Source organism: the organism of the source record quoted next (assembly GCF_019968985.1).
Source record: "MAG: Porospora cf. gigantea B chromosome Unknown PgB_NODE_274_length_24460_cov_124.436, whole genome shotgun sequence".
Classification (NCBI taxonomy): domain Eukaryota; phylum Apicomplexa; class Conoidasida; order Eugregarinorida; family Porosporidae; genus Porospora; species Porospora cf. gigantea B.
In genome coordinates this window covers 1-24,460 of record NW_027178870.1, presented here as the reverse complement: position 1 = coordinate 24,460, position 24,460 = coordinate 1, and the positions used below count along the sequence as shown (strand labels likewise).

Here is a 24,460-nt window from a genome sequence, read left to right as displayed (position 1 = left end):
CTGGTTTCATAACAGACAAGAAGGGCTGGACCATGAGGAAGAGAGGCGTCTACGCCTTTATCTGGAACTGCCTCAATCTTCTCGTTGCCTGGGGTGCCTGCTTTATCGTAAACTACACCATCACATGTGGCTCAGGATCCGGCAAGGGCTGGGACAAGGGCGAACCCGGATGTAACATTGATTTGCAGGAAGGCCGCTATGCTGGCCTGGTTATCGTCTTCATGTTTATGGGCATGCAGGATGCCGTGTTCCAGTCCTTCTGCTACTGGCTGATGTCCGCTGCCGCTGGCAACAGCATCACCCGTAACGTCAAGTATGCCGCCTGTTACAAGGGCATCCAGTCTCTTGGAGCTACTGTGGCTTGGGCCACCGACCTTATCCCTACCTTCAAGTACGAGCATCAGCTCTACGTTGGTACTATCCTTTCAGTGGTTGCATCCATTCCCACATACTTCGCACTGGACCATATCATAGAGCCTGAGGAGTACGAGGAAGAGATTCATCATGCTGATGAGGAGGGCACGTCCTCCGACTCCGGCTCCACGTCTAGCTCCAGCTCTTAAGTTATCTCCCAATCCTTTCCGACATCCTCTTCCGTCATTTGTGTATATTTTTGTGGTGGTGTTGTCGGAATCATTATGTTCATACGAAGGATGGATCCATTGAGGGTTGTAATATGAGGTTGACGAATAATGAAGTCTTAGTTGCTTCCGAAATCTTGAGCTTTTTATTGCAAAATATCCCAAATGGGATTTATGTGCGTAAATGTCCTAAAAATCGTCAGTGTGGCGTAGGGTTCTTCATGATAATACCCTCCCGGGTTCCGACGGGGACCGAATGCCTCTTTTCAGTACACCATCTTCCTTTCGTTAACCACTTGACATCATTCGAAAACAAATCCTATCCATATCATATGTCGCGTTTTCTCGTTTGCAACTTTTGCACCGCATCTCCATATCGAAAGGTGATGCTGTCACCCTGACTAGAAAACCGCAATAATGAAGCTGAATCCGCCTAACGCTTCCCAGGGACTAACGTGCTTGCTCACGTGCTCGTTTACAGCTTTAGCACCGCATTCGCCATATCGAGAGGAATCGCCTCTGGACGCCGAATTTCATCTCTCCGAAGGTGCGGGTCCTTCTCACGAGACGCACATTAATTTCCCTTTGGGCCCAGTGCTTCTACATCCCTCCGTGGCCACTACGAAATTCGCCACCGCTGATGTGACCGGTATGGACGCCACCATTGCTGGAGCAACCGGTATGGACTCCACCACTGCCGGTATGTACGCCACCCCTGCTGGAGCGTCCAGAATGTACGCCAACACTGCTGGAGCATCCGGAATGTACGCCACCACTGCTGGAGCATCCGGAATGTACGCCACCACTGCTGGAGCGACAGTTTCGCGCGCATCTTCTGTGTCTCAATGGAAACGGGCTTGGGACCTCCGCCAGTGGTATGATCAGGAGGCTAACACATTGGGCATTGCCTGGGATAGGGAAAGCAATTCTTGGCTCTGTAAAAAATGGGATGAAAACAACATGAGTCTGAGGATCTACCCAATTATACCGGGCTTCTCACAAGAAACAGCACTGTTCGACGCTGTACTCTTTCGCCTTCGCAACCTCAACATTAGTCATCGCGACCCAAGTACAATCCAAGAACAGTTGGGTGTAACTTCTAACGACATGCGGAACCTTATGTGGAGGCCGAAGGAGTCGTCGTTCGTATTTCGCGTCAAGTTTGGGGGGGTTAGCCTGTGCCATCGATTTAACATGCGCGACTTCGACGACATTCGTAAGGCCTGGGAGGCGGCTCGCGACTTTCGAGACATGTTTGAGGTCTCCAGGGCACGGGAACTGGTGTATCACAGGCGGCGGATGCTAGAGAAACTCCCGGAGATGTCGATGGAACTTCGCAGGAATGAGATTTGGGACTGGGCATCGGAGCACATGCCAGCCGGTGGGCAGATTCAGAGACAAACCAGGAGAACCAGAAATGCTCCTGCTGCAGTCATTTAAATTTTTAAGCTTTCGTGGCAATTTTTTGGTACTAGACAACGTTACATCAGAAAAGTAGAAAGAACGCCGCAACCCAACAACAATTTCTGCGAAAATCGAGTGGAGCCTCTGTGCGGGGTTATTGACAAGGAGGTTTGTGGCTATGACGCCATCTTCTTCGCATCGGAAAATTCAGAACTGAAAATCTTCTCAATGTTTTATTCCGCTATTGGATAATGTGAGTAAAAGATCCGTTCAATATTACGCATAATCAATCCTTTACCGCGAATCTTGTTTTTGCGGGCATTGAAGCAGCGATAGTTGTCAGAACAGTTACTCCGTAACAGACTTGCAAGTCACACAGAGGATTCCGACGACGACGACGCAAGTCTCAGCTCTCGCTCTTCCTTGATGCGGTTGTACTGGTTCGTGAGGTCGTAGTCGGATGTCACCTGTCCGCTGTAAATCAGTGCCCAAATGGCGCCAGTCACGAAGGAGCCTGCCACAGCGTTGCCCAAGGCGCATATGAGGATGTTCTTCACGATGACATCGAAGGCGTTGACGTCGCAGCCCATCATACCGGCAGCAGAGAGCGTGTACATATTGGCGACAACGTGTTGGAATCCTCCGACACAGAAACCAGCTACTGGGAACCAGATACAGAGGAACTTCCCAGCTACATCCTTAGCGAAGAAGGCGCACCAAGTGGCGACCGTCACGCAAATGTTGCAACCGACAGCATTGACGAAGATAGCAAGCCACTCGTCGTGCACCTTATGCTCAGACAGGGTGCACAGGAACTTCCACTGAGCAGATTCGTCGGGGAACCCTCCGCCTAGATATGAAAAGATGGCAGCGTAGAGAGCGGCTCCGGCATAGTTTCCGAAGAAAGAACACCCCCAAACTCTGAAGAGCTGTGCGAAAGAGCGAGGGGAAAAGTGGTCCTCGACACAGTTGAGCGTCATGGCCACAGTATTGGACGTGAAAAGATCGGAGCCAGTATAGATGATGGAAGCGAAGGCGCCAGGAAACAGTGCTGCGTAAAGAAAACTGGCAAACCCGTAGCTAGTAGGGTCAAGCGGGTTGTAGGTCTTCCCCGCTCCCAACGTGCAACAGTGACCGAAGACACCAATCCAAATGCCGCCGGCCAAAGCAGATACCAGCAACTTCCAAGTTTTCATATGGGTCTTGTGGCGACCATAGAAGACCATCTCAGAGTACGTCTGGGCGGGTGCTAGGCATGTCTGCACTATAGGAGGTGACGGGGCCATTCCTTGAACTGACTAATATATAGTCATAACTTAGTCAGCTGTGGGCTTACCGTCTTTTGTGGGGTGCGTGCAGCCCCACGTGGTACCTGACGAGTACACACGTGTTATGAACTCGTGACGTCTGGCCCACGCTCTCCCCCTGACTGCTTTCACCAGTCTTGAACACATTCAGACCCCATTACTACCCTTCTCCCTTGTGCTGCTCAGGTGTGGTGGCGCCTGTGGCAACACTGGGGCTTTCGAACTATTTAGTACCTCCTGTTGCCTCATAAATTGGTTCCAACGCTCAGATTTGGTTTCAAGACATGCATGACGTGTAACACCAGAGGTACATGGGCTTGCTAGACACTCATGTGCGGTTGCATTAATGTGTTAGTGGAGTTTCATGATACGCATTATGTGCCTTCGACTGAGGTGTAACGAACAATTTCATAAAATGGAACCGCTCGTTATACCCGACATCAACTACGTTGAGAGCCACCCAATCCTACTGGCCAAAGACCCCAACGAGCGTGAGCGGTACAAGCGTCGGCGCCCTCCGCTGCACGTGCGAGTTATGGAGGTGGGACAGTCGTATCAGTGCCATCGCAGTACGCAAACGAGGTCTGCTACAACTTCCGTGGAGAACCCATTCCGATTAAGTGGCGTTACCACCAATACCCTCGTAAGTAAGCGCAACTAGTACCTCTGTCATCCTTCAACAGCGGAGGAAGTCAAGAACCCTCGCCGCGTCGTCAAGTTCAAGTACCACAAGCAGTGGAGGAGGTACTACTTTCACGATGTGCAAGGCCTGCAGGGGATGCATAAGCTCGAGGATGGCAACTGGCTGTTGCCTCTGCGGATCCTACGTAACGAGGAACGGTCGCTTTGTACGATGTGCCGTTTCATTCCACGAACAGGGGTCATCTCTTTCCAGCCGCCCATTCTGCCCACTTTGCCCCCTCTGCGCGCCATGGAACCCAAAGCGACGTACTCGGACATCGACGACGCTACCACCATTCCCACACAGGCAGGGTCGGAGCTTGGAATGCGCGTAGCAGACCGCCTCAATCTGTTCACTCTCGCCTTGGCGGAGGAAGCGTCCCCCACAGAGATCGTTATGGCCTTTTTCGGCGACCCCGAGGGTCCTGTGGAGGTGGAGGCCGTCGACGAGTACGAAGCAGTGCTGCTTGGCAACGTCTGCGCCATAATTTGCGCCTTCAATTACTCCAACGACTTTCAAGTCTGCGACGCCGACGAGGGTGTGTCGGCCGAGGCAAAGACGCAGCTGCTCGACCTCTTCACCAACTTCTACCCAGGGCTGCTGGAGCGGGTATTAGACCTGAATCTGTTAGTGCGCGTTGCTGACGTTGACTGGCTTGGGGTGTATACTCAACCCAGGTGAGTTAAGCGGGTTTTCACAATCCAGTGAATCAAAGGTCGAAGGTACCTTCTACTCTGCAAATGCCGGGAAGGAAATCGGAGACAGCGTACGCTTCCAAGAGTTGAAAGAGTGGGTGCCCTCAGGTCGTTGGTTATCATTTCACCGCAGAGAATCCAACACCCGCCGAAACTCGATGGAAGGAGAAGTCCACCGCTCGTCTGTGGGCTCAAACGAAGAGGAAGAGCGGGAGTGGACCACGATAGAGCCAGAGAGCATCGTCGACTTCGAAGAGAGTCCTACTACCAACGAGGTCAGCATAGCCGTCGAGCGACTGCAGCGGCTGCCCAATATTGAGGGAGAGCGCCATTACCTGAAGATCGCGTTCCCAACCCGGGTGATGAAGGAGGAGTTTGTGGAGCTCCTTCACAAGCTATACATGCGTCGCATTGACCAGGCAGAGCAAGAGGTGGACAGCCTCCAGGAGACCTACGGCGTGAAGACAACCTGTGAGGAAGAAGCTGATGTATCACAGACGCTTTCCCCGTTTTCCCAGAAACGGAGCCCGCGGCGCAGGCCCTTACCGCGGAGTCGATGGATATGCCAACCGTATTCTTGCCGCTGCGGCTTAGCAATCGGGGGGAGGCGGGAGGTTTCATGCGTCAGTACGCGCTGAACGTACCGATGCTGGAGAGGGAGGTACCTGAGGCATACAAGTGGCTTTGCGAACACCGTCCCCATCTGCGGCTGCGAGTGGATCCGGAGTTGGAGGAGGAAAGGGAGATAGATCTGATGGTGGGCATGTGGACAAGAGCAATCCAGATAGATTGGGCGGGTTTGAGTGTGGAGCGATTCGACGAGCAGTTTAAAGCTCACCCGGACCTGTGCAGCTTTCTCGCGCATCTCAACCTATTCGATGTGGTGGACATAAGCTCATCCAAGGGGACTGTGATGGGATTCCGGTCTAGACACTACCTGGGGATGTATCACACAGTGATACTGGAGGAAGAGGCTGCTCAGTACGTTAATCGCACCCTATCTTACCCAGAAACCTTGAGGAGGTCCTTACAGCCATTGTAGTGTATAATCGCGTCGTGTCTATGGGTCGAATCCTCGACGCTGTTCATGGCGACGGGCCTCACGTTCAATTCGCAATGGAGGGGCTGTCTCCAGTGACGCTCCATATGCGAACACAGAAGGTGAGGGTCGGCTCCGGGGTTAGTCAGCAAGCCCGACGTTTCCTCACGATGCTGGTGGCGGTGGACACGCCTCCTGAGACCATCGAGGAGGAGCACGCACAGCTTCGGGACTTGGCGCTGGCGACCTACGCGCCTCCTGAGAGGACACTCTCCATAGACGAGTTGCAGGTACAGCACTTCGAAGACGTGAGTGTTCTCATGTCGTTTGTGGGCGTCCTGACTTGTCGAGTGGGCACTAAGGAGTTCAGCTCCACGATCAACAAAGAGGATCTGTCTCTGGATCTGTCGCCAGTGAACGTAGTGTTCGACTGGCGAGACGTCTGGAACGTCGTCACCACCGGAGATCCCAACCATTGCCGGCTGCTGCACCTGAACTGCGAGCCAGTCTTTCTCCAGACGTCCAAGCCAGAGGTGTTCGCGGCCTTCTTGAAGTTGGCGGCAGCCTATGTGAATTGGAATCTTCAAGATCAAAACGTTCACGAGATCGAAGATGTTGTCGCCAAGTTCTCGATAATCCAGGGTCCAGACGACTTCAGCGTTGACGTCGCCAGTCACAAGACCACAATCAAGTCAATCGGCGGACCTAGAAAGGATTATACATTCGCTTTCGAAAGTCGGTTGGAGAACGAAATCTTCTGTGAGATGCGGGAGTTTGCTAATCCAGCGAGGAACATACTCGAAATCGTTGAACAGCGCCGCAAATTGCTGTCGGAGGAGGCACCTGAAGCGGGAGATCTGCGTCCCGTTACACCTCTGCAGTGAGTTAGAGTTTCTTACTTTGATAAATTCACGTGGTACAGACCTACGGATATCATGCTGGGTCCGGCCATCTACCTCTCCCGTTGTCTTCCAGAGGCCCTCACCTGCACGTATGGACGTGTCTTCAAGCTACGCATCCTCCCCGAGAGCGTCGTCATGGACGTGACATTCGACCACAAGCGGGTCGCACTGGAGGTGGTGAGATGCAGATGGCCCATAATCAGCATAACCTGGACGACATTGACACGGAGAGTCTTCATATCCACGTTCTCGAGGACAACTTCATCCTGCTAGAGTCAGTGGCGGATGTGAAGTTCATCAACCTGCAACACATCGAGATTGTATTTATGGTAGGTGACTGCGGCCCGCCATCCTCAGAGAGACAAGAATCGCCTTTTCCGTCTGTTTGCGTTCCAGCAGTTCGATGGAGCTGCGGTCGCCTCGCTGCTCAAGGCTATCCAAGCATTCAACTTCACGTGCCACTTCTCCGCCATGACGTCGGACCCTGACAGGGAAATTGGAGTGGATACGGGGTCCTTGGACGCATTTGACATTCCGTATCATGGTCAAATGGGTTCCGGTGACATCCGTTTGCAACCTGAAGGCGTTACTATCACTGGTCCTCTCGATAGGTTTGCAGTGGTCAATCAATCCTTCATAGAACTGGACTCGCTGCTCTCTTTCAGCCGCACCTCCAGCCAATGCAACATGGTGTTCCGGGGGCAGTACCCCGTGGTCCTCGACTTGGAGACGAACGAGCGCTGCAGACCATTCATGCACAACCTCAGGGAGTACTTCATATATGAACCTCTAAGGTTCGCCAAGCCTGAGCCGCCCTTGCCAGCGGTCGCTCTCCGTTCCAGAGGCCTTGAAATGGCCCAGCACCAAAGGCAGTACGTCAACCAATCCAGCCCCTTGGCCAAGAGCGAGGACTTCACGATACAAATCCGGTTTGGGGATGAAGAATCAGCGCTGGGCGACTGGATTCCTGGACTCACTGGACTGAAGGACGGCCAGCTCTACCTATCTCCCCCTGAAGGAGAAATCAGCACCGAGACGACAGAGCTGCAGCTGCACACGCTTGAGCCCAGATGCGTCCACTGGGACCCAGTGCGGGAATGCTACAGCTTGAGAGACCTGATTGCGGTCAATAAGGTCTCCAGTGACACGGTGGAAAAGTAATCCTTCTAGCCTTCTGTTCTTCTGGAGATAGCTTTTACTCTTTGTCTCACATATTCCAGTTACTCAGCTACGACGGGGAGCAAAAATTTGCTGCGCCTCCGATCCTTCGCTGACAGCATTGTGGTGTTTATCCGGATTCCGGAGATGAACAAGCTACACGTGAGTGCCTTCCTACTATCATCTCTTATCGTGTCGCAGGCCATTACTAACTACCTGAAGACGTTCGTGATCTACAACAGCTGCGCTGGCCTCGCTCTGGGTAACCTCCCGTTGGCACAGAGCGCTGAGAGCCTTCAGCCGCTGTTCCAGGAACTCTGGGAGAAGGAAACGGACTCTCTGCTGGATCTGGTTGGTCGGCGCGTGATGGCCGCCTTCCCGTCTGGACTCTCGCAGCCCTGCAAGTTCGAGTCGTTTCCGTTAAGGATAACATACAACGAAGGCGGGTCATTCTCCATGCTCAACGCCATAAGCGTGAAGCTCAGGGGAACCAAGGACGTGCTGTTTGGCTCTGCACTGCCCAATGTTATCGGAACTGAGATCAACGGCTGCGTTCAGTTCCAGGGGGGAAGTCCGGCTGTGTCGCTGCGTAACGTCCTGAACCTAGTCATGAAGACGAACAAGCTGCGTCACCGATGGGCGGTATAACGAATACTGACTTAGTCGTACATATACTCAAGTTTGAAATCGTAAATACGTAGAATGAGTCACGAAGACGCTATACCCTGTGTGGTTGACAATGGATCCGGCATGGTCAAGTGTGGCATGGCCGGGGAAGATGCGCCTTCTCACGTGTTCCCTTCGATCATTGGACGTCCTAAACATAGAGGCATCATGGTCGGTATGGAACAGAAGGACACCTACGTTGGAGACGAGGCGCAGGCCAAGAGAGGCATTCTCTCTCTATCGTACCCCATTGCTCACGGCATCATCACGTCTTGGGATGACATGGAGAAGATCTGGAACCATACCTTCTACAATGAGCTAAGGATTTCGCCTGACGAGCACCCTGTGCTACTCACCGAGGCCCCTTTGAATCCAAAGTCCAACAGGGAGAAGATGATCCAAATGATGTTCGAGACCTTCGGGTGTCCTGCCACCTACGTGCAGATCCAAGCTGTGTTGTCTCTGTATGCCTCCGGAAGGACCACTGGTATCGTCTTGGACAGCGGCGACGGCGTGTCGCATACTGTACCGATCTACGAGGGATTCGCACTTCCCCATGCCGTGATGCGACTAGACCTTGCTGGTCGCGACCTCACAGACTATCTAGTCACCTGCATGCATCACAGAGGTCATTCCTTCAGCACCAGCGCCGAGAAGGAAATCGTCCGCGACATTAAGGAGAAGCTTTGCTATGTGGCCCTGGATTATGATGTAGAACTCCAGAAGGCCGAGGAGAACGATGACATCGACAGGACATACGAGCTACCCGACGGTAACACCATCTCCATCGGTAAGGAGAGGTTCGTGTGCCCTGAGGGCCTGTTCCAACCATCGTTCCTGGGTTCTGAGGCCAAGGGAATTCACGTCGTCACCTTCAACTCCATCATGAAGTGTGACATGGACATCCGCAAGGATCTCTATACCAACATTGTTTTGTCCGGCGGCACTACCATGTACGATGGCATCGGCGAGAGAATGACAAAGGAAGTCTCTTCGCTTGCTCCGTCAGCCATGTCCGTGAAGATCGTTGCACCACCAGAGAGGAAGTACTCCGTCTGGATTGGAGGCTCCATCGTCTCCTCTCTGTCAACCTTCGCCAACATGTGGATCACCAAGGACGAGTACGATGAATCCGGCCCCGCCATTGTACACAGAAAGTGTGCCTGAGCCGCCTTTATTGTCTTTCCGAATTATGTGGGGTAAATTATATCGTTAAATATCCGTAATTTGTGAGTGGAAATTACTAAAATTGAATCTGATGTCCCCTCGGTATAGGGTAGTGCCTGAAGTGCAGGTCAAGCGACATCCCATAACCAACGCACTGATCAAGTCTAACAGACCGATTCCTGAGCACCTGCGCAACTCGGAGGAGCCGTTCATCGACTCGCCCCGAGATTCTCCTCGAACGCTCGATAAGAGCTCCAGCCCACGAGAGTGGCCAGACAAACACCTGATGCTTCTAGAAGACGACTGAAGAACCACTGATGATCAGTCGAAGAACCTATTTTTTTCTACAAAGTTTATTATTTGTTTCGAGGCACTGTATCTCATCGGGGCCATGAATGTGGGGTAAGTCGGCCAACGAACTCATCTTCGTTATACATTATGAAGCTGTATTTGTCATCTGTTGCCGCTGTTGTCTTGCGAAAAGTACCGCAGGCACCCCTAAGGTCACTGGAGCCTGCCAACACGATAATGTCGTTTGGCACGACTGAGCCCTCAGTAAACCACAAGGATCATTTGGAGTGGAGTCTGGGGGGCTTGGGTGAGCTGCGCGTGCTGAACCACGTGAGGTTGGGTTTTGTAGAGTCTTCAGTCCATAATGCTCAAGAAGTCGAGGACCGACTCCGCAAACTGAATTTCGTGGACTTTGTCGAAACGGATGAGTCGACATTAGATCTGGATGAAGATGTGAATGACGACAGTCTGAAAGGTTCCGCAGAGTCTGCTCCCTCCCGCCAGTTAATTTGGACCGACGAAGAGGACGATTGGTGCCTGAAATCAATCAACTTGGCTCAGGCTTGGCTACATACGACGGGAGCAGCCCAACGCCTTATGCAGGTCGAGTTTGGAATACATGAGCATCCCGAACTGCAGGGCCAATTCTGGATCAACAGGAGCGAAGTCCAAGACGGGCTTGACAACGACGGAAATAACTACGTTGATGATATCTCAGGCATCAATTTGAACTTGGGCAATGGGGATATCGGGGTGGGCGGTTACCAGTGGCACGGAACTATGGTGGCTGGGCATATGTTGGCCAGACGGGATGCCTACGGCGTAGTGGGCGTAGCTCCTGACGCCAAGCTAGTCTTCTGTAACGTATCCGATCATCTTCACGAAGTAGCACTTTGTGTTGACTATGCTGTTTCTAGCGGAGTCCGAGCGCTGAACGGATCGTTCTACGTCACTGGCAGCAGCGCCGCGGTTTGGATCCGGCTGCTGGACACTCTGCAGACTCACCACATTCTGTGGGTCGTCGCCTCCGGCAATCAAGGTCGCGAGCTCACAGACGCGGAGGACCTGTGGCCAATGCGTCTGAAGCACCCTGCGCTATTCGTAGTTGGTGCTCATGACCGCCATGAACGCAAGCCGTACTTTAGCAACTTTAGTTCTTCACGAGTGCAGATCAGCGCGCCAGGTGTTGGCTGTCGCGCCTTGTCGAAGCCGCCTGTATGGTACAAGTACTCAAATGGGTCCTCTGTGTCGGCTCCTTTGACTACCGCCTGCGTCGCGTTAATGCTCAGCCTAAAACCCGACATGCCTTTGGACGAAGTCACGTCAATACTGAAAGAGACTGCCCGCCCGTGGTGTAGCACATGTCCGCAGTGGTCTGAGTCGGGGATACTGGATTGTGGAGCAGCGGTGGCCAGGGCAAAGAGTTTCTCTTGTTTGGAGTCCGGCGTCGACTATTACGGGAACGACTTAACCCGGCATCGAGTGGCCTCGACTGCAGATTGTCAAGCACTGTGCAAGCTAAATCCAAGGTGCACGTGCTTTACGCACAAAACTACGGCTACGTGGTCGTGGAACTGCTGGCTTAAGTTCTCCGACAGAGGCAGAGTGCACAAGGCCAACCTAGTGTCAGGTCCGAAAGTCTGTTGATATCTCCAGGTAACGCTGATGAAAGAGAGTATTTTGAAAACAGTGAAATTATTGTTATAAACGCTGACCACCTTTATTTGACGCTGAATTAAGCTACGTATGAAAGTTGCAACATGAACACCAAGCGGCCATCTCGTCGCCGTTTTCAAACCTCGGCGAGACAGAGGAAAATTCTCGGGCCCTGAGTAAGGATCCGAAGTCCTCGACAAGCCTATCCACGCGGATGCAGGATTGCGGCGTCGCCGTAGACTCGGCAGCAAAGGTCAAGGACTTCGGAGATTCTTCTTCCTCCTCCTCCTCCTCCTCCGTGGCTGGAGTTAAAGAATCGTACGATGACATCGGCGGATACACCCGAATGTCGGTAGGTAGTGGGGGGCGAAATCGTTGTCGACAGCAGGGCGTCAGCATGGACTCCATAGAGCTCTGCGATACCGAGTTGTCACCCGACACCGGCGCCATAGACTCGGTTCGCACCAGCAGCGACCGGATGCTGCCGACGCTGCGATGCGCGGCATCCCCCTTTACACGCAGGGGAACGAAAATGCGAGGAACGATGTCTAACGTAGACGTTGATGTGCGGCTGCCGTCGTCCAGATAGTTGGTCGAGGTCGCTGAATGAGTGCCCCGCATACACTCACCGCTCAGTAGGCTGATGAGTCGCTGCTTCAAAGGAGCTACTTGCTCTGTGAGGATGTACGAGCTCTCCTCGGGTCGCGGAGTTCGGGGCGTATGAACGTATTCGTCGAGGTGCTTCAGGGCCTCACGTCGCCCTTCCCGAAGGTCGTGCCCGCGGAAGCCGCGAAGGTTGAAGCCGATGTCCAGTACCATGACTGGGTCTTGCGCCAGCACAGGGATTCTGTTCCTAAAAAAAGCGTAAACAGATTCGAACGTGGCGTCGTCCCTGCATATGCGACCCCCTGACGCCGCACCTTAGAATCTCATCTTGATACGTCTTGAACAGTCCCAGAATCACCCGGAAAAGAACCTTAATCCCTTCTTGCATCATACAGTCCCAGATGCCTGTCTGAGGGGCCTGTAGGCGCCTACGTAAAACCACATGGCTCGAAAAGTTGTTTATGAAGAGGGTGAGGAACATGGGTGAGACAAGAGCAGTCAGGTCGAAGTATCCGAGTTTCTGTGAGGAACCCAACAGACGCCTACATCCAGTTTATCCAGCACGGCCGGGAGCCGTTTCCGTAGAAGTACCGTCACAACTTGGATGTCTCTGCGGAGTCCAGTTAACCCGGGGGAATAGTAGTCCGCCACATGAAGTCCGACGTCTTCATCTGGCGAGTCCAGTAGCTGCACCATGGCTCGAAAAGCCCGCTCCTCGGTTTGTAGAACCAAAAAGAGGAAACCTGCTATAAAGTTAAGGCTTTGGCAGTAGCCAATTTGGGGTTTGCAAGCAGCGAATGCACAGAGGATGCGCCTGAAAAAAAATTAAATAATGAAATAAAATATTTTGCACCTTAGTGAATCCTGTGTGTTGGGGTGTTGGAAAAACATGTTGTTGGGAAAAGTCCGAGGAATGTCCAGCAGAATCTGTGCCTTTGCACCCACAGGTATTTTTCCCAAGAGGATATCATTGTAGTCACCGATGTCGTCGGCGACGTTGGGACGGTCGATTTGCAACAGAAGCATCCACAGTGCTTTGCGATTCTCGGCGGGAACACCGCGCCTGACCAGCTTCTTCCGTTTCAGTCGATTGTGCGTGATTCCATCCCTCCGTAGAAAGCGACGCCAGGCACGCGACCACTCCTTTTCCTTCAGCATGAGACGCTGGATCGTCCTCACGTGTCGGCTCTGGTCTTCAGCCTGAGTCGCTAATCAGAGATTCAGGCCCGTCTTACACGAATGAATAAAGCCCAGTTGGTCCACGACCTCCAGAGAGCCCGTACGCGTGCCCATTCTTTTGGCGAATTTCGAGTCACGAAGCACCAGACAACCAACTGCTGATTTCTGTTGGGAGGTCGAGGCCAGATGTGGCAGACCAGCTAAAGACAGTCTTCCTCAGCACCATACCCCTGATTCTGGTGTTTTGCATGGTTGCTCGGAGACTTGCTATAGGCAGCGCCAGAGCTTCGACCGGCGCAGTAGCAGGAGCCAGCGCAGACACGAGCCCAGAGAACAGAGCGCTGGTGACACGAGGAATAGAAAAGTCTATCTTCGCTCCATCGACCTCCACATCCAACTCGACAGACTCCGCTACGGGGCATGTCACACGCAACCAACGGGCTGAGACATGGCTGGGCTTAAAATCCCCGACCTCCAGACTCTCCCCGCTGAGAAGCACCTTCACGAAGTCCGTCTGCACTTGCACGTTTCTTATTGACGACCCGAAACTACGAAGAGTTCCCAGCGAAACCTCCAGCTTAGAGAACCACAGGCTATCTTGGATGACTGGAACGGTTGTGACTGGACGACACAATAAGTGTTTCCAGACGCTGCAACGTGGACCGAATTGGTTTCCTCGCAACCTCGCAGTTAGCTCCAGCCTGTCGCCCATCGCAGTCGTGACGTCCAGCATGAAACCATTAAGAAGGCTCACTTGGTAGGAGTCTTGGATGTCACCCGTATCAATCGTCACGCCAACGGACACCGAGTCGGCCTCGAATGCCACAATCAACACGCAGTGGCCACGCAGACGGCCCACAACGCTCTCCACCTTTCTGGTGTAAGTTTTCCAGGCTTTCCGACCTCCGGGATTCAAAACAAACAAATCTTGTTGGTCGGGAAGTACCTGGCGGATGTGCAGCTGCACCCGTGTTTGGTTCTCGAACGCGATGTCCGGCAGTGGATCGTGGCAAGCTGTCCTCACCTGCAGAACTCGGAAGTTGGCCTCCGTTACGGTTAGGCTGCACGAGAGCTGGCCCGAGATAAGGGAAACCGCGGCGCAGCCAGTCCCGCCGGCATTAACCTCCACCTCGACGCCGACAACTCGAAGCTTTACCAGAAGACTCTGAGTTGACGCTGCCTCTTGAGACTGAACGGTCTCCCACGCTTCGTCTTGCGAGACTAGTATGGGGAATGACGTACGATTTATTACCACCAGAGGGGGGCTAACTATGAGGCCCCAAAAACTGCAGCCTTTCTGAAGCTTCCAATGCACTCCAACCATAATGTGGTTTGCCGAAGTAAACAGGGCCTTAATGTAGAACGGAGGAAGATCGTTGTCGGGAGGGAGGCACACGGAACACCCGTCTAAGCGAAGGGTGTTCAATGTGGGAAAGTCGATAGCTCGTCCCGAGTCTAGAAACCGAGTGCACTGTACTCCAACATCCGGAGGAATTGCGAGCTCGTAGGCTGGCAGGGTCAGACACTGCAGATCCACAGGCACTCGGCACAGGTTGACCACGACAACATCGGCGCAGACGACAAGAAGCTCGCCGGTGATTCTCAGTTGAAGTCCCAGCTGTGGCAGATCAACAAAACGTTTTGGGAATTCTCGAAAGCAAATGTCATCCGAGTGAAAACCGTTCCACATCGCATATACGCTCGTTACAGAGTCGGGCAGGCACGGCAGAGGCTGAATTCGCACGGTAGATGCCCCTTACGCTGTCGGAGAAGCCGTCCATCCTGAGATTGATCTCTCCGTTCGGGCGTCGAAATGAGAGAGTCACCCGCAGAGGGGTGTCATTTCTAACCGTGAACGCTGCTTCCAACGTTAGCTTTGAAGTGCGCAATCGTCCGCGAAGTGGACCGACGCGGACAGGTCCAAGTAATAGATCTGGGTACAGATCTCTGAGGTTCAGATGTTGATCTGAACACCCAGCAATCATCAGCGGAGGCGAATCTAGCGGAACGGTCAAACTGGGTGTTGGACCTTTAGGACCTATAAGCCTCAGACCAGCGCAACGGAGACGCACCTGAATCTCACTGATCACCACCGACACGAAGTCAGGGCCCCCGATAACCTGTACAGCGGGGACAGTGCTGGGTTCCGAGATCGGATTATAGTCCCCATCCAGTCTCGTCTCCGGCCCCACGAGCCGTACGTTATTCGGTTGGAAGGAATCTGTGTGACTGCCCCTGTGGACGCACTGGACGTGGGAACTGGGCGGGGTAGTCGATGCGTGAGCGCCACTTTAATTCCATGCATGCGCTCGTCTGTGACCTTCAACAAGACCACTTCCGACACGGTTACCGCGACTGGGTGCCCTAGTACGACAGCCACTTGAAGTCGGTCCACGCAAAACGGCACCAGCTCGATGCAGTTACGCGACACGGGCGACGGCCACACGTCAGGACCAAGGACGACGATGTCGCCTGCAAGGGTTCCCAGGGTGCCAGCCAGGTTCACCTGAGCGACGATCACTGGGGTATGAGTGGTGGAGTTCACGACTGCTACATTCAGGTTGGTGATCTCCGCTGCGACACCAGACAGTGATGCTCCGCCTCGGGAGGGCACCCGCAGCGCTAGAGTGCCCACTTGGTGCAAAAAGGCTGCTAGACGGCTGTCCCTCCGGTAAGTGTCGACGGCGCAGATAGCATCCAGAAGGAAGTCGATGGGTAGGGCTGCAGTGCCGTCTGCCACGTGTACGAGCGGCTTACCCACGACGGTCAGATTGAGGAGGTTGTCCGATACGACAGATGCGTTTGTAACAGCGGATTCCGGTGGTTGCTCACAACATGTAACCCGACCAAGGAACGGAGTCAGTCTCCAGACGGGTTCCATTGACCCCGACTGCACGCCCAAGCCCAAGTATGATTGGAGGGTGACGTCGTCGCAGTCATAAAACGGGAGGTCTGTGGGGGGTTGGATGCGAGCGGAGATGAGCGGCGTGAGAGGCGAAATCGCGGGCAGGGGGAGAAGCACAGCCACTGATTCCAGAGTCAGAGAAACCTTGGGTCCCGAGCCTCCGGTGGATGAACAGGACTTCAAGAGCCATTCTACAAGATCTGCCAGACATGACAACGCTTCCCATCGAAGAACTATGAATAGTTTCGACACAGAAACCGCGTTGGAGGTGATCACGAGGCTGCCGACGCCCTTCGTCAGACTCGCCGCGTTCACCGCAAGCCGCGTCAGTCGAATCGCGGTATCGGACTTCGTGAAGACAAGTGTGAAGTGGGCCTCGACCGTGCAGTCGTGCATCAGCACTACCGCGGTCTGAGTCTCCACAGTATCCACATCCAGCCGGTTGAAGCTATCTGTGGCGCCTGAGGAATCAATTGACGTTACCAGATTGCCGAACACGTCTTGATAGGTGGATGTCCATTCTAAAAGAGGAGTCAGGTAAATTCCTAGCCATAGGCCGTCCAGACGGCATACCTTGTTCTGCAACTTCATGGACGAGATCATGAGCTTTCCTAGAAGGGTTTTTTCCCACTGCATCCAACCGTTACCCCAGTTGAACTCCGCCGAGATAATCTGGCTCACAGTGGTCTCAATGAACAAGTCAGCAGCAGAGAACTCGGCCTCCACCCCGAATACACCGCGGAGCGAAACCTTCACGGACGCCGCGGAGACGTTGCTGAGTTGACCCTGACCACTCGACAGGCGCACTCCTCTCGCCGCAACCGCGACGCCGTGTCCGCGGAGTGACATGGAAGCCGCCTTAACGTTCGCGCGGCGCGAGGTCCCACGGTTGAAGAAGGAAAGCAGGAGGTTCCAGAGGTCGACCAACGATGTCTCCACCCCTGATGCGTACAGCAGGATCTCGTCCACAGAACATTCACAATCACACGAAATACGGAGATCCCGATGCAATCGTAGTCGTCTAACCCAGAAGCGGGGGCCCAACCAGTACCCAGTTAGACACACAGCCAAACTGAGAAGGATGACCAGAAACACCATTTCGTGATTTGCATAAGGATTGGCTGTTCGGATCACTATTCATACAGTCCATTCAATTGACCTAATGCCTTGTTCATTGCCTAGTACCGCTGTTGATGTTCGAGCCGCCACCGCTGGTACCCTTCTTATCACCGTTGCCAGTGCCTTTCTTGTCGTCGTAGTTTACCAGCCCTGCAGCAGACACAACTCCTCCAGTAAGGACAGACATCGCTACAGCGCTTCTAGCAGCAGTAGACTTGAATGACTTTTGATTGAGCATACTGTGGCGAAAAACAACAAATACTGACTAAGATGAACATGATTGTGGGGCAGTTTGTGAGACAGTTACAATTCATCCTTGAGAGTAGGCAAAGTCAAAGGCAGCGCTTGCAGCGAACCTGAGCTGCGGAGGAAACTGGTCATGGCCTTCTCAGTGAAAGCGCCCCGCATAACACCGAAACCAGACCGTTTCTTGTTGATAACCACCAGGGTAGGGTACCCAAAGCCCAAGTTTAGTGCCTGCTCGAATTCCAGGCTGTTGCCGCCCTGCATGTCATGGCCGTAAGTGACTCACCGTTATGTAAAAGTGTTTGGCGTTGTGGCTGGCGTTGGCCCGGATGGCTTTGTTGAAAGCCGCCAAGTACTGCTTTCGTTCCTCACTGGTGATGTCCTCAGGTTGCGGAAGAATCGCAACGAAACATGGGCTATCTACACAGGATTCCTCAAAGTGAGCGTTGGACTTCAGCGCCACAGCCTTAGCGGCGTCCTTCGCAACGTCCAGAGCGAAGCTCCGGAGATCATCCAGCTCCCGCGCACCTCGGTAGACCTTGGTCTTCTGGTTTCTCATCATGATGAGGGTGGGATAGCCCTGGACGTTGAACCTTTCAGCCAGAGACGTCTGCGCTGTAGCATCCACTCGAGCCACGTTAACCTTCCCACTCAACTGTCCAGCGAGTTGTGCCCAGGTTGGTTCCAAGTTCTGGCAGTGGCCACACCAAGGGGCATAGAACATAACGAACCAGTAGCTACCGTCGCCAGCCATAGAGTCGAAGTTGCCCTCGTCCAGTTCGATGACTCCGTCATTGCTGGACCCTTTAGAGGAGCCCTTTGGCTTGCCCTTTTTCGGTTTCTTCGTTTTTTTGGAGTTGGAGAGTTTGGTCACCCCCATACGGTTCTTAACCACCTTCGTCAGGTTGTTAAGCACGAATGTGCCCAAATCCTGCGTACCGCCGCAATTAGCTTCTCACGTTCGCCACTCGCTCTCCAGAGAACTCCTGAGCCCCCTTAGGTCCGTAAAACCGCACTGTAGGATACCCCTCAATGCCCTCATTCGCAATAACCTGTTCGTCATCGATGGCATACACTGGGAGGATGTCCTTGAATCCCGAAGCAACCTTGGAGTATTCCGGAACAAATGACTTGCTGTGGCCGCACCATGAAGCGTAGAATTGCGCCAAGAATGGCTTGCCGCTGCGTCTCCGCGCACCTCATGCCGCACCTCTTTTTCGCAGCGTCAAACTCTGACGGTGACAGGGTCTTAACATCGGGAACACTCCTATACAGGGCGCTCTGTGTGGGTACTGGCGCTCGAACTCACGGCGAAAGGCAGCAACAGGAACAGACGCATCATGGTGCAAAAAAGTGATTTGCCGTTGCTAATATCAGTAAGGCGAGACATGCGTGACAGAATTCTTGCGGATGCGATCGCTCGGATATGTGGCATTAGGCTGCAGCATAGCTGTCATACAGGCTCTGTCGATCGCTGAAGGTGGAGAGTTCAGTGGTGGCGCTGGAGGAGAGTCATACGATGACGACGACGTTGTTAGCTCAGCTGCTGGAGGTGGAGGTGGCAGGTTCAGCGGCGGGGCTGGAGGAGCGTCATACGAAGACGACGATGTTGTTAGCCCGCCTCCAGCTGCTGGAGGTGGAGGTGGTGGCTTCAGCGGCGGGGCTGGAGGAGAGTCATACGACGATGACGTTGTTAGCCCGCCTCCAGCTGCTGGAGGTGGAGGTGGCAGCTTCAGCGGCGGGGCTGGAGGAGAGTCATACGACGATGACGTTGTTGGCCCGTCTCCAGCTGCTGGAGGTGGAGGTGGCAGCTTCAGCGGCGGGGCTGGAGGAGAGTCATACGAAGATGACGTTGTCACGCCTCCGAAGCAACAACCTCCACCACAGCCTCCGTCTCCTCATGCTGCAGTCCCTCCACCAGGATACCCTCCACCTCCCATGCCAGGATACCCTCCACCTCATATGTCAGGATACCCTCCACCCCCCCCTCCGAGTCCAGTGGTTTGTCCTGCGTCCCAACCGCAGGCCCAACAACCAGCCACAGTCATCGTGGACAACGCTGCGGCTGGGTCCTGTGTGGGAAGCCGGGGCAACAGGGGACCTGTATTGCTGAATGTGCGGGTGCACAACAACCAAGAAGAGGAGTGCTGTGATGATGAGGTTGCGCCGTCAACGGAGTCTCAGAATGCCGATAAGGACATCCAGGTGCACGCCGATCCCTTTGGTGACAGCATGAATTCGGAAGAGGTGGGTGACTCCTCTGCCGAGAGCTCAGGCGACTCATATGAGGAAGGCAGTGGTGACGAAATCTCTGTGTAATTGATATAGAAAATTCTGTGATGCTTGGTGATTTGTCACCAGCGCTGCTTGAGCTTATCTTGCGTTTTGTTGACTCCGAAGATGGATTCTGCGAGCACAAGGCGCACATGGAGAGGTTGAACCGAGCGACTTCGCGTGTCGCGTTGCAGCTGCCTTGCTTCCGAGTCCGGAGGTTGGAGCAGCTCAACCAGCTAACACCAGAGAACAGACTGCGGTGCCGAAGTCTTTTGTCGTCATCGGCGTCGTTGCGGCGGATTCCAGCTCATGTGGAACGATTAACTTTGAAAGGGCATTGCGAAAGGATTCCGGAAGGGGAGCGACTGAAAGTCGTGGTGTGTGACGAGATGCCTCTGATGGCACCCGAAGGAATTGTAGAGTTGGTTGCCTTTCGAGTGCCTACTTGGCACAGCAGCGCACTGCCGACGTCCCTGCGAACCCTGAAGGTGGCAGGGTTTAGAGGGACTCTGAGCCCTGGCTTGCTTCCGTCCTCGCTTGTTACCGCAGAGTTCGAGTTCGCTGTGCTTACAGTTCCTGAAAACGGCTTCCCCAATTCCCTTTTTCATTTGTCTTTGTGCAATGTGGTGCTTCACGAGATACACCTCCCCCCCTGCCTCCAAAGCTTAGAGTTGCATCTGTGGTCAGCGATGGATCCACCACCTCTACCGGGGTCCATCCAACGGCTCTCCGTCGACCTTAACCTTGTGCCGTTGCCGAGATATTTGCCTGGGTGCTTGGAGGTCTTGTGGGTTCCCCAGTGGCCATCTGAGGTTGTTGTTAGAGAGATCCGAGAGCGCTTCCCACGGGCCAAGCTGAAATTCGGTATGGACCTGTCGATGTAGCGCCCAAAGTATGTCTACTATGGCTCCGCATTTTATTTGTACTCAAAAGAATGGTTTCGAGGCTACGCCTAAAAGGGAGCGTTACCTATCGCGTGCCGAACGCGATGACGCCTTCGAAGAGTACGACGACTATCGGAGCGAAGACTACTGCGACTGGGAGGGTCGCTGGACACCCGACAAGTCACCCCGTAAACGGGCCAGACACGCCGTTTCACTCAGAGGAATGTTGCGTAGAGTTCCAAACGTGTACTGACTTCTCACAGGACCAGAGACGTTCTGTTACCGCCACCCCGTTTCTCTGCAGTCCAGTCACACCATTGAGGCATTTTGAGATACCTTCAGGTCTCAGTTCTGGGTTTTGCACGGACCTCGGTTCAGGGTTTTGCTGTCCAGTCACACCATTGCGGCATTATGAGATACCTTCGGACCTCAGTTCTGGGTTTTGCACGCCAACGTACGCAGGAGTCTCATCAGAGGAGAGCCATGTGTACCGCAAGCGGCTCCGACGGCCGCTGCCCAGCTTTAGCCACCTAGAAGCGCGGTATGAGCGCCTTCGGCAACAGCGAGCTCGCGAGGAAGCTAGGAGTCGAACGTGGACTCCTGCGAAGTTCAACATGAAGTTACGAGTGAGGCGCTATGTTTACGTCAGCTACTGGTGCAGTTTTCACCCAGATTGCTTCGTCGCTTCGATTGATGCAGAGCTTCACGAAGAGGAGGCGCAAGCAGAAGTCGAAACTGTGATGCTGTATGCGACTGTGGTGGAAGCAAATGCTGAAATCCGTGTGAAGTCATGCAATGGGACCCAACCACTCGATCCTTGGAGGGCGTTCTAACACCTACCATGAGCCTCTGCTGTCGTAGAGGGATGGTCCCCTGGCTTTCCTTCGAGATGTTGAGTGACCTACCCAAGACCGTTGTCTCTGTCGGTGTCCAAGACTTTTTCTTTTTCCCAGAGGCAGCCCAGAGTGATCTCAAGCAATTAATCGGAATGCCTCGTGACTGGGTGCTGCACCTGAATGCTATCGACCACCACAGCAACGATTCATGTCTCGTTCCGCGAAGTGAGGTCGCAAAAATTAGGTTGAAAGACGCTGGTGGAGACCAGTTCGACGCAAACGTGGACGTTTTGAGGAGGTTGCTAAAAGCATCGGTGAGCACCATCTGAAGATTTGACTCAGGATATTCAGACACCACCAGCGGAAGAAGTGCCAGTGGATCAAAGTCTGAAGCGAAGGTCCCGAAGGTCGTTGGATTCCTCAGAAGTCATGTGAGGCCGTCGTAACGCTCAGACGCAGATTCAAGCTGCTGGAGCTGAATCCAAGAAACGTGTTGTACAACTATCAAGGGGGCAACGACACGACATGCAGACAAGTAGCTGCATTAATGATTCGGGACAAAGACACTTTGGGTGTGTCTCTCGGTGGGTTCTTGGAGGAGGGGCGTATTGGTAAACTAAAGTCTGTGGTTGACGCCTTGGCGTCTCATGAGGCGCTCATTTGCCTTCCTTGCGTGGGTACACCTCAGGAGATCCTCATTGGACTGTGGTGCGGGGTGGATCTTTTCCATCCTACTTATCCTTTTCTCCTAGCGGAACTAGCAACCATTTTCAACTTTGTCTTCCCTGTCGTTGAAGACCTTGAGGACGTGGACCAACCCGATGATCTCCTCGAAACTCTTCTCACGTTAGAGTTTCCAAACACTCTCCACCTCGGTCTCCGAAAATACGCTGACGACCACACATCGTTGCCGGGGCACTACCAGAGCGCTAATTGGCCGACGCGAGCTTACGTGCACCACCTGGTGAACAGTGGCGAGATGCTTGGCGACACTCTCGTTGCCAACCATAACGTCAGACAGTACTTCGACCTCTTCGCCCACGCACGCGAAGCCAGGCGTCGCCGCAAACTGCACGCCTGGATTCGAGCGTTTTCTCAAAGGAATTTCGGCGCAGGGGACCTCCAACAATTACCGAAAGTGAAAATTGATAAGTACACCGTACCTATTATGGTGTCAAAGTAAGCGTTAGTGTCAACCGTCGTGCAATAGCCTCAGTTAGCTTGGTAACTTTGCAAAGGGCCTGACCCCTGTTCTTGAAGCCGCATTTTCGGGCAGCTATCCTCGACTTTCTTCTGGAGGAGGGTAGACACTCAACCTCAAATCCAGGGCGCATAACATACACGCCTTCCAGAGTAGCCAGGCACAGCGTGTTCCCGTCCGACGCGAACTTCAGAATGCTTCCAGGCAGCTCCAGAGCCTTCGACAGCACATTTCTTCCAGAGGAGATGTCGTACAGACTCAACGAGCTTGGTTTACGGAGGCGGAATCTTTTGGGAGCGGACTCTGAAGGCTGACACGACTCATCCAGGCTGGATGGACATGGGGTGACGTTCTCGTCCGGTTTCTTCACACTGTTAGCTCTCACAAAGTTCACATCAGTGGACATCAAGTCGAACGCTCCGTCCACAAGCACCATCATAATCTGCTCATCTGACAGAATGTGTGTAAAATCAGCGTTCAATGCCTGGGGGACGTTTTCGAAGTCGAACGATTTGATTAGTTGCCCACCATAGCTGGTAAACATGGAAGTGCCCTGGTTGCTGGTACAGATGAAGCGAAGAGGTTCAAGGGATGGTTCTGGAATGTAGTCCACGGCCTCCGTCGGGAAGAAGAACACAGATTTTGGATGAAGAGTCACTGTGTTCGTTACTCGATTCTCCTCTCCTGACAACAGATTATGTACGCGAAGGTTCGCCCCTTCTTGCTTTGTCAACAAAAAGCAACCGCAGAGCTCCAGAAATGTGAGGTCATGACCAGGCAGCAGGTTGATGCAGGTGTCTACGATGCGCATCCCGTCTTTCAGTCGGCACAGCCGCACCCCCAACCGGTACTCTAGGAGATTCTCGAACAACGCGACAGTGCCCCTTGAGATACGCATCTCGATATAGTCCTCATTGCTCTCAGAGAAAACAGGCTCGTACGACTCCATATCCCAAAAGGTAAATAAATGATCCTCGCTGGTAGATGTTACAAGTCTGCCATTGAAATCTTCGAACTCCAAAAATCCTGGATAGAGAATGTGAAAATTCTCGAATCGGCGGGCTTTTGATGAGAAGCGTAGCAAGCCGTGGGCCGTTATGTCATACCGGTCAGCGACAAACACTCCGAGACCTTTGCTGTTGCAAGAATTATTCCACGCAACAATAAGAGTATCGTTCCTTTTGTTGTACGACAGGCTACGAATGGTGCAGTTCTCGCTGTCGATGGCCTCGTTTAGCTCGCATTTGACGATCCCCGTCTGCAGGTCATAAGCAATCGCCTTGCCCGTGTCAAATAATATACACAAGAGGTCCTTGGCGAAGATGATCTCTGAGACTCGTCCTTCGTACATCCTCAGCCCACACAATCGGTGCAATCTAAATCAGCACGGCCAATTCCACTCACTTCGATGTTTGCATCGACGTTGCGAACTGGCGATTCGGAAGTAATCTTTTGCCAACAACCTTGAAGCTTCTAATGTCAATAAATTCTCTCTTCTTCATATGAACAATTCACAGCGAAAGCGCATGAAATAGAACACCGGCAAATTCTATTTTGCCGGTGTTCATTTTGCGATGGAGTCTACAGTTGTGGCATCTGATTCGTTTGGGGAAAACTCGATCCTGAAGGATCTTGAGGGCATTGTGGTAGGCTTCACATGAG

The 24,460-nt window shown here is 53.3% G+C and overlaps 13 protein-coding genes across 27 annotated transcripts; 9 read left to right on the top strand and 4 right to left on the bottom strand.

Moving 5' to 3' along the window:
• Nucleotides 1–32: 32 nt before the first annotated feature.
• KVP17_003890 (uncharacterized protein) lies at nt 33–563 on the top strand (the record flags this gene model as incomplete). Its single annotated transcript, XM_068521612.1, has 1 exon — nt 33–563. One exon carries the CDS (start codon nt 33–35, stop codon nt 561–563), a length of 531 nt encoding a protein of 176 aa, XP_068376062.1.
• Nucleotides 564–998: 435 nt separating this feature from the next.
• On the top strand, nt 999–2,021 carry KVP17_003897 (uncharacterized protein; the record flags this gene model as incomplete). Its single annotated transcript, XM_068521624.1, has 1 exon — nt 999–2,021. One exon carries the CDS (start codon nt 999–1,001, stop codon nt 2,019–2,021), a length of 1,023 nt encoding a protein of 340 aa, XP_068376072.1.
• A 335-nt stretch (nt 2,022–2,356) lies between these two features.
• Nucleotides 2,357–3,271, bottom strand: KVP17_003891 (uncharacterized protein; the record flags this gene model as incomplete). Its single annotated transcript, XM_068521613.1, has 1 exon — nt 2,357–3,271. One exon carries the CDS (start codon nt 3,269–3,271, stop codon nt 2,357–2,359), a length of 915 nt encoding a protein of 304 aa, XP_068376063.1.
• A 436-nt stretch (nt 3,272–3,707) lies between these two features.
• Nucleotides 3,708–8,416, top strand: KVP17_003889 (uncharacterized protein; the record flags this gene model as incomplete). Of its 6 annotated transcripts, XM_068521607.1 has the most annotated exons (12): nt 3,708–3,939; nt 3,976–4,651; nt 4,680–4,763; nt 4,803–5,140; nt 5,167–5,650; nt 5,680–5,830; nt 5,858–6,467; nt 6,495–6,588; nt 6,631–6,787; nt 6,814–6,939; nt 6,968–7,751; nt 7,839–8,416. In XM_068521607.1, the coding sequence occupies 12 exons, from the start codon at nt 3,708–3,710 to the stop codon at nt 8,414–8,416; spliced, it is 4,314 nt and encodes a 1,437-aa protein (XP_068376057.1). The 6 variants fall into 6 exon arrangements, with proteins under 6 accessions (XP_068376057.1, XP_068376056.1, XP_068376059.1 ...); XM_068521606.1 differs by lacking the exons at nt 4,680–4,763; nt 4,803–5,140; nt 5,167–5,650; ... (5 more) ...; nt 6,968–7,751; nt 7,839–8,416 and having other exon boundaries at nt 3,976–4,655; XM_068521609.1 differs by lacking the exons at nt 3,708–3,939; nt 3,976–4,651; nt 4,680–4,763; ... (4 more) ...; nt 6,968–7,751; nt 7,839–8,416 and having other exon boundaries at nt 4,828–5,140; nt 5,167–5,711.
• Nucleotides 8,417–8,470: 54 nt separating this feature from the next.
• Nucleotides 8,471–9,601, top strand: KVP17_003893 (uncharacterized protein; the record flags this gene model as incomplete). The annotated part of the gene is made up of 1 exon (XM_068521618.1): nt 8,471–9,601. The coding sequence occupies one exon, from the start codon at nt 8,471–8,473 to the stop codon at nt 9,599–9,601; it is 1,131 nt and encodes a 376-aa protein (XP_068376066.1).
• A 91-nt stretch (nt 9,602–9,692) lies between these two features.
• Nucleotides 9,693–9,908, top strand: KVP17_003898 (uncharacterized protein; the record flags this gene model as incomplete). Its single annotated transcript, XM_068521625.1, has 1 exon — nt 9,693–9,908. The coding sequence occupies one exon, from the start codon at nt 9,693–9,695 to the stop codon at nt 9,906–9,908; it is 216 nt and encodes a 71-aa protein (XP_068376073.1).
• A 131-nt stretch (nt 9,909–10,039) lies between these two features.
• KVP17_003894 (uncharacterized protein) lies at nt 10,040–11,539 on the top strand (the record flags this gene model as incomplete). 2 transcript variants are annotated; one of them, XM_068521619.1, is made up of 1 exon in its annotated part: nt 10,040–11,539. In XM_068521619.1, the coding sequence occupies one exon, from the start codon at nt 10,040–10,042 to the stop codon at nt 11,537–11,539; it is 1,500 nt and encodes a 499-aa protein (XP_068376067.1). The 2 variants fall into 2 exon arrangements, with proteins under 2 accessions (XP_068376067.1, XP_068376068.1); XM_068521620.1 differs by having other exon boundaries at nt 10,130–11,539.
• A 93-nt stretch (nt 11,540–11,632) lies between these two features.
• On the bottom strand, nt 11,633–17,336 carry KVP17_003886 (uncharacterized protein; the record flags this gene model as incomplete). 5 transcript variants are annotated; one of them, XM_068521599.1, is made up of 8 exons in its annotated part: nt 11,633–12,150; nt 12,178–12,440; nt 12,469–12,674; nt 12,701–12,968; nt 13,008–13,354; nt 13,626–15,065; nt 15,094–15,554; nt 15,581–17,336. In XM_068521599.1, 8 exons carry the CDS (start codon nt 17,334–17,336, stop codon nt 11,633–11,635), a joined length of 5,259 nt encoding a protein of 1,752 aa, XP_068376049.1. The 5 variants fall into 5 exon arrangements, with proteins under 5 accessions (XP_068376049.1, XP_068376048.1, XP_068376047.1 ...); XM_068521597.1 differs by lacking the exons at nt 11,633–12,150; nt 12,178–12,440; nt 13,626–15,065; nt 15,094–15,554; nt 15,581–17,336 and having other exon boundaries at nt 12,653–12,968; nt 13,008–13,312; XM_068521598.1 differs by lacking the exons at nt 12,469–12,674; nt 12,701–12,968; nt 13,008–13,354; ... (1 more) ...; nt 15,094–15,554; nt 15,581–17,336 and having other exon boundaries at nt 11,633–12,367.
• Nucleotides 17,337–17,660: 324 nt separating this feature from the next.
• On the bottom strand, nt 17,661–18,945 carry KVP17_003887 (uncharacterized protein; the record flags this gene model as incomplete). 3 transcript variants are annotated; one of them, XM_068521603.1, is made up of 5 exons in its annotated part: nt 17,661–17,861; nt 17,890–18,534; nt 18,563–18,785; nt 18,814–18,884; nt 18,913–18,945. In XM_068521603.1, 5 exons carry the CDS (start codon nt 18,943–18,945, stop codon nt 17,661–17,663), a joined length of 1,173 nt encoding a protein of 390 aa, XP_068376053.1. The 3 variants fall into 3 exon arrangements, with proteins under 3 accessions (XP_068376053.1, XP_068376054.1, XP_068376052.1); XM_068521604.1 differs by lacking the exons at nt 17,890–18,534; nt 18,563–18,785; nt 18,814–18,884; nt 18,913–18,945 and having other exon boundaries at nt 17,661–17,867; XM_068521602.1 differs by lacking the exons at nt 17,661–17,861; nt 18,563–18,785; nt 18,814–18,884; nt 18,913–18,945 and having other exon boundaries at nt 17,869–18,483.
• A 177-nt stretch (nt 18,946–19,122) lies between these two features.
• Nucleotides 19,123–19,922, top strand: KVP17_003896 (uncharacterized protein; the record flags this gene model as incomplete). 2 transcript variants are annotated; one of them, XM_068521623.1, is made up of 2 exons in its annotated part: nt 19,123–19,596; nt 19,629–19,922. In XM_068521623.1, the coding sequence occupies 2 exons, from the start codon at nt 19,123–19,125 to the stop codon at nt 19,920–19,922; spliced, it is 768 nt and encodes a 255-aa protein (XP_068376071.1). The 2 variants fall into 2 exon arrangements, with proteins under 2 accessions (XP_068376071.1, XP_068376070.1); XM_068521622.1 differs by having other exon boundaries at nt 19,123–19,716.
• Nucleotides 19,923–19,942: 20 nt separating this feature from the next.
• Nucleotides 19,943–20,761, top strand: KVP17_003895 (uncharacterized protein; the record flags this gene model as incomplete). The annotated part of the gene is made up of 1 exon (XM_068521621.1): nt 19,943–20,761. One exon carries the CDS (start codon nt 19,943–19,945, stop codon nt 20,759–20,761), a length of 819 nt encoding a protein of 272 aa, XP_068376069.1.
• A 790-nt stretch (nt 20,762–21,551) lies between these two features.
• On the top strand, nt 21,552–21,926 carry KVP17_003888 (uncharacterized protein; the record flags this gene model as incomplete). Its single annotated transcript, XM_068521605.1, has 1 exon — nt 21,552–21,926. The coding sequence occupies one exon, from the start codon at nt 21,552–21,554 to the stop codon at nt 21,924–21,926; it is 375 nt and encodes a 124-aa protein (XP_068376055.1).
• Nucleotides 21,927–22,763: 837 nt separating this feature from the next.
• On the bottom strand, nt 22,764–24,216 carry KVP17_003892 (uncharacterized protein; the record flags this gene model as incomplete). Of its 2 annotated transcripts, XM_068521614.1 has the most annotated exons (2): nt 22,764–24,174; nt 24,203–24,216. In XM_068521614.1, the coding sequence occupies 2 exons, from the start codon at nt 24,214–24,216 to the stop codon at nt 22,764–22,766; spliced, it is 1,425 nt and encodes a 474-aa protein (XP_068376064.1). The 2 variants fall into 2 exon arrangements, with proteins under 2 accessions (XP_068376064.1, XP_068376065.1); XM_068521615.1 differs by lacking the exon at nt 24,203–24,216 and having other exon boundaries at nt 22,764–24,149.
• Nucleotides 24,217–24,460: the final 244 nt, after the last annotated feature.